Raw genomic sequence first — 5,694 nt, forward strand, 5'->3', positions numbered from 1 at the left:
GTGATGTGTGTGAATGTGTGTGTGTTGCGTGCGGCCTTGTGTGTAGTGTGTTTTTGCGCGGCGCGCTCGTTTTTACGCATGTCGTTCTATCTGGTGCTGTGGATGTCGTTATATCTATCGACGGCACCACGGGGGGCTGTGCATGTAATGGAGGACGTTATCGGGGGCGATGCTGCCGAAATGCTCACTATTGTCTACGCCGCGCCTTTATATTTTTATATATCTATCATGAACTTACTCTTGGACCCTTGTTGGTATACGGGGTTTTGCTAAGTAGCCTGATCTACTGTAGTAGACTCTGTTTGAGGCTCGAGGTAGAAAAAGAGTGGATTGATTGCTGACTGGAGGGGAAGACGTCGTGGAAGCAGGGAAGGAGAAAGGTAGAGCACGGTGGCATCAATGCGGTGCCAGGACGCGGAAGTGTATATACATCAATCAGAATAATATCTATCTAAATAATAATAATGATAAATATTAGAGTTAAGCAAATGATCCGGAAACGCGGACCACGTAGCGAGCAATAATCACACCCGCTACCAACTACCATAGACCCTACTGTGGTTAGATTGCGCCCTACCTACATGTATAGTGTATATTTTGCCAGTAACGAAGAGAGCGACCACACACACACACACACACACACACACACACACACACACACACACACACACACACACACACACACACACACACACACACACACAGGCATGCGATTAGTGTTACGGAGCTTTCTGTGAATGTTCAGAAATCGAATTGCTGAGAAGGAGAGGCGAGACGTCGACATTATTACGTATAAAAAGCATAATTGTAATGCGAAGCGGCAGAGGCATGCCATTAGTGATACGAACCTGGCGTGGTGAGATTCATTTCTGCATCATGGCGACAGCAATTGGTTCACTGTGCAACATCTCCGGGTCCGTGTCCAGAATGGGAGCTGGATCGGCTGCATGGAGTCGGATATTGAACAGGTAGGCGTAACTGTTAAAGCGATTCAGGCGTGGATCGCTTGCCTGATGATTCCTCTCAACCTGATCAGCATATCTGCATATCTTTTCGTTATCGTGGCTGTGACACGGACATCACACCTGCAGGAGCCGGCACACAAGCTGATCGCAAACTTGGCTGTCGCTGATTTTATTATGGGCGTCCGAGGAGTCTTCATCGCACCAATGACCTTTCTAATCGAATTCCCGCCAAAGATCATATGCCTTGGACATTGCGCTGTGGTTACGCTCTCGGCCCTTGCATCAACAAACTCTCTCATTGCCATCAACGTAGGCAGGTACATTGCAATATCGCGACCGTCACATTATTACCAGATCGTCACACCGCGCGTTTTCTTGTTAATGGTAGTCCTGGCTTGGAGCTTTGCCGTCTTCGTAAGCGTGTTAAGTCTCATTGTTAACCGCTGGCAGCCGGATATTAACTATGCATTTATGAGATCGTTTCGAGTAGAATATCTGTCATCTTAATCTCGGTACTTATTATAACGTGTGGCGCCGCCCTCGTCTCCATCTACGCTTACATAATGATGATTACCAAGCACCACCAGCGGCAGATCCACCAGGAACCGAGCAGCAGCGGTTCGCAGGAGGCAGGAGCGTGCGGAAAATCCATCTCTGCTGAGCTCGCCAAGCATCTGAAGCTTACCAAGACGTTTGGCATCATCGTCGGCGCCTTCGTCGTCTGCTGGACTCCGTACCTCTTCTTGATGCTACTGAGCCTCGCCGACGTCTACCACGACACACTCGGCGTGGCGACAGGCTTTGACTATCTGATGGCAGACTCCAACTCTTTCATGAACTTCTTTATATATGCTTCAAAGTGCAGTCGGTTCCGCGCCGCCTTCCGGGCGGTGTTGCTCTCGCGTGGACACTAGAGACGTGGCTACTGTCCAACCTTACAGGAATCATCGCGATTGTTTCATCCGTTCGATTAAGTGTTAAAGCAGGTAGATTGATTTAGCTTTCACGTTAGCCGAGTTTCGGGCGGGGTTCGGGTGCAGTGTTGCCAACGCGTTGGACACTAACGAATGTGTGAAGTGCCGTTAAATATGGTTTAAAATCTTCTCAGAGAGTTTTGCGAATACTTCGTTAGCGCAAAATCAATTGGCGCAGTAATGTATCAAGCTTGCTTTGTATTTATGTTGTGAAGCTTACTTAAATGAGGAAAATGTTTATATCGCATAGCTTGCCACCATGTTTTATATTAGTGATGACTATTGCCAAGATTCATGCTTTCTCGTGGCGGAGGGTTGACAGCTGGGGACAGTCAAGGCTGTACACGCGCCAGCTGCAAATATCCCTTTTATTGGATGGGGCAGTGCGACTGATATCTTCATCCGATACGTCCAAGTATGTAGGTACAACAATATCCCGCATCACGCTAGTTAAATGATTCGGGAGAACGAATGACGCGTTTCTGAGAAAAATCGAAGGGCTAATTAATGTAATATAATAAATTATGTATATTTAATTATGTAGCATAGTATCGTGACAACGCTACGAGATAAAATTAGAGTTCAGAAATATAATTAATAAGAAGGGGAGGGAAGACATTATTACGTATAAAACACATAAAATGAAAGCGAAGCAGCAGAGGCACGCCATTCGTGTTGCGGAGCTGGCGTAGTGAGAGTAATTTCTGCATCATGGCGACAGCTAATGGTTCACTGTGCAACATCTCCGGGTCCGTGTCCGAGAATGGGAGCTGGATCGGCTGCATCGAGTCGGATATTGAACAGGGAACGGTTAAAGCGATTCAGGCGTGGCTCGCTTACCTGCTGATTCCTGTGAACCTGATCAGCATACTTGTTAATCTTCTCGTCATCTTGGCTGTGACACAGACATCACACCTGCAGAAGCCGGCACACAAGCTGATCGCAAACTTGGCTGTCGCTGATTTCATCATGGGCGTCCGAGGAGTCTTCATCGTACCAATAACCTTTCTAATCGAATTCCCGCCAAAGATCATATGCCTTGGACACTTCAGTGTGGTTTTGATCTCGTCGATTGCATCAATAAACTCTCTCATTGCCATCAACGTTGACAGGTACATTGCAATATCGCGACCGCTACACTACTACCAGATCGTCACACCGCGCGTTATCTTGTTAATGGTAGTCCTGGCTTGGAGCGTTGCCGTCTTCGTAAGCGTGTTAAGTCTCATTGGCAACCGCTGGCAGCCGGACCAACCATGCATCTTTGACACCGTTTCGAGTAAAATATCTGTCATCTTTAGCATGATAGTGGTTTGTACGTGTAGCATCGCCATGGTCTTCATCTACGCTTACATGATGATGATTGCCAAGCACCACCAGCGGCAGATCCACCAGGAACCGAGCAGCAAGGGTTCGCAGGAGGCAGTAGCGACCAGAAAATCCTTTTCTGCTGAGCTCGTCAAGCATCTGAAGCTTGCCAAGCCGTTTGGCATCGTCGTCAGCGCCTTCGTCGTCTGCTGGGCTCCGTACTCCATTCTGACGCTGCTGAGCGTGGCCGACGTCTACCACGACACGCTCGGCGTGGCGACAGGCTTCGGCTATATGATGGCAGACTCCAACTCTTTTATGAACTTTTTCATATATGCTTCAACGAGCAGTAAGTTCCGCGCCGCCTTCCGGGCGGTGTTGCGCTCGCGTGGACACTAAAGACGTGGCTACTGTCCAACCTTACTGGAATCATCGCGACTGTTTCATTCGTTCGATTAAGTGTTTAAGCAAGTAGATCGATTTAGCTTTCAGATTAGATGAGTTTTGGGCGGGGTTCGGGTGCAGTGTTACCCACGCGTTTGCCACTAAAGAACGTGGGTTGTGCCGTTAAATATGGTTTAAAATCTTCTCAGAGAGTTTTACGTATACTTCGTTAGCGCAAAATCAATTGGCGCAAAAATGTATCAAACTTGCTTTCTATTCATGTTATGAAGCTTACTTAAATGAGGAAAATGTTTATATCGCATAGCTTGCCACCGAGTTTCATATTAGTGAAGACTATTGCCAGGATTCATGCTTTCTCGTGGAGGAAGGTTGACAGCTGGGGACAGTCTAAGCTGTGCACGCACTAGCTGCTAATGTTCCTTTCATTGGATGTGGCAATGTGGCTAGCAGCTTCACACGATACGTCCTCGTAAGTAGGTACAAACAATACCAAAAACTGATGTCGTCACCGTGTCTGTGTGAATCGTCTGCTAATTATAAAACTCGCTGTGCTCTGTCTATTGTACGCGCTGTTGTCGTTTTACCTGTTTTGAAAGGTTTTGTAGAAAGTATAGGCAAAAAGTATTGGTGGAAAGTATCGGCGGAAAGTATTGGTGGAAAGTATCAGTGAAAAGTATCGGTGGAAAGTATCGGTGGGATGGATCGCTGGAAAGTATCCGTGGACGTTTATTTCTGGACGCGTTTTTGTGTGAATCTCGTGCTAAATATTATTCGCTGTGGCCTTGTAAATTTGTTGTACGTGGAGTTGTTTTCCTGTTTCGAAAGTATTGGTGGAAAGTATCAGTGGAAAGTATCGGTGGAAAGTATCGATGGAAAGTATCGGTGGATAGTATCGGTGGAAAGTATCGCTGCATGGATGTTTACTTCTGGACGTGTTTTTATGTGAATATCGCGCTAAATATTATTCGCTGTGCCCCTTGTAAATTTGTTGTACGTGGAGTTGTTTCCCTGTTTCGTAAGTATCGGTGGAAAGTATCGGTGGAAAATATCGGTGGAAAGTATCGGTGGAAAGTATCGCTGCATGGATGTTTATTTCTGGACTCGTTTTAGTGTGAATATCGCGCTAAATATTATTCGCTGTGCCCTTGTAAATTTGTTGTACGTGGAGTTGTTTTCCTGTTTCGTAAGTATCGGTAGCAAGTATCGGTGAAAAGTATCGGTGAACGTTTGCTTCTGGACGTGTTTTTGCGAGAATATCGCGCTAAATTAATATGATTCGCTTTGGCTTGTAAATTTGTTGTACGTGGAGTTGTTTTCCTGTTTCGTAAGTATCGGTAGCAAGTATCGGTGAAAAGTATTGGTGAACGTTTGCTTCTGGACGTGTTTTTGCGAGAATATCGCGCTAAATTAATATGATTCGCTGTGGCCTTGTAAATTTGTTGTACGTGGGGTTGTTTCCCTGTTTCGTAAGTATCGGTGGAAAGTATCGGTGGAAAATATTGGTGGAAAGTATAGGCGGATAGTATCGGTGGAAAGTATCGGTAGACGTTTACTTCTGGACGCGTTGTTGTGTGAATCTCGCGCTAAATAATATTCGCTGTGCCCTTGTAAATTTGTTGTACGTGGAGTTGTTTCCCTGTTTCGTAAGTATTGCTGAAAAGCATTGGTGGAAAGTATCGGTGGAAAGTATCGGTGGAAAGTATCGGTGAACGTTTGCTTCTGGACGTGTTTTTGTGTGAATATCGCGCTAAATTAATATGATTCGCTGTGGCCTTGTAAATTTGTTGTACGTGGGGTTGTTTCCCTGTTTCGTAAGTATTGGTGGAAAGTATCGGTGGAAAGTACTGGTGGAAAGTATCGGTGGAAAGTATCGGTGAAAAGTATCGGTGATAATTATTGGTGGAAAATATCGGTGGGTAGTATTGCTGGAAAGTATAGGCGGACATTTCATTTCTTGACCCGTTTTCTCGCCAGATTTTGCTTCTTCGGAAGGAAAGCGTTTTCCTGTGTCGTCGTTGGTGTCGTGTGTGAATTTTAATTAT

General features: G+C 45.8%; 1 protein-coding gene across 1 annotated transcript; it reads left to right on the forward strand.

Annotated features, from left to right (window-relative positions):
- The first annotated feature begins 3,271 nt into the window (after positions 1-3,271).
- On the forward strand, positions 3,272-3,646 carry LOC106816979 (5-hydroxytryptamine receptor 1-like). Its single transcript, XM_014821621.1, has one exon. The coding sequence runs from the start codon at positions 3,272-3,274 to the stop codon at positions 3,644-3,646; it is 375 nt and encodes a 124-aa protein (XP_014677107.1).
- Positions 3,647-5,694: the final 2,048 nt, after the last annotated feature.

This window comes from Priapulus caudatus, unplaced genomic scaffold (genome assembly GCF_000485595.1).
Source record: "Priapulus caudatus unplaced genomic scaffold, Priapulus_caudatus-5.0.1 Scaffold1549, whole genome shotgun sequence".
Lineage (NCBI taxonomy): Eukaryota > Metazoa > Priapulida > Priapulimorpha > Priapulimorphida > Priapulidae > Priapulus > Priapulus caudatus.

What these genes read in the sequence shown, in the direction of transcription:
- LOC106816979 (XM_014821621.1), top strand. Translation starts at nt 3,272, where the DNA reads ATGGTCTTCATCTACGCTTACATGATGATGATTGCCAAGCACCACCAG.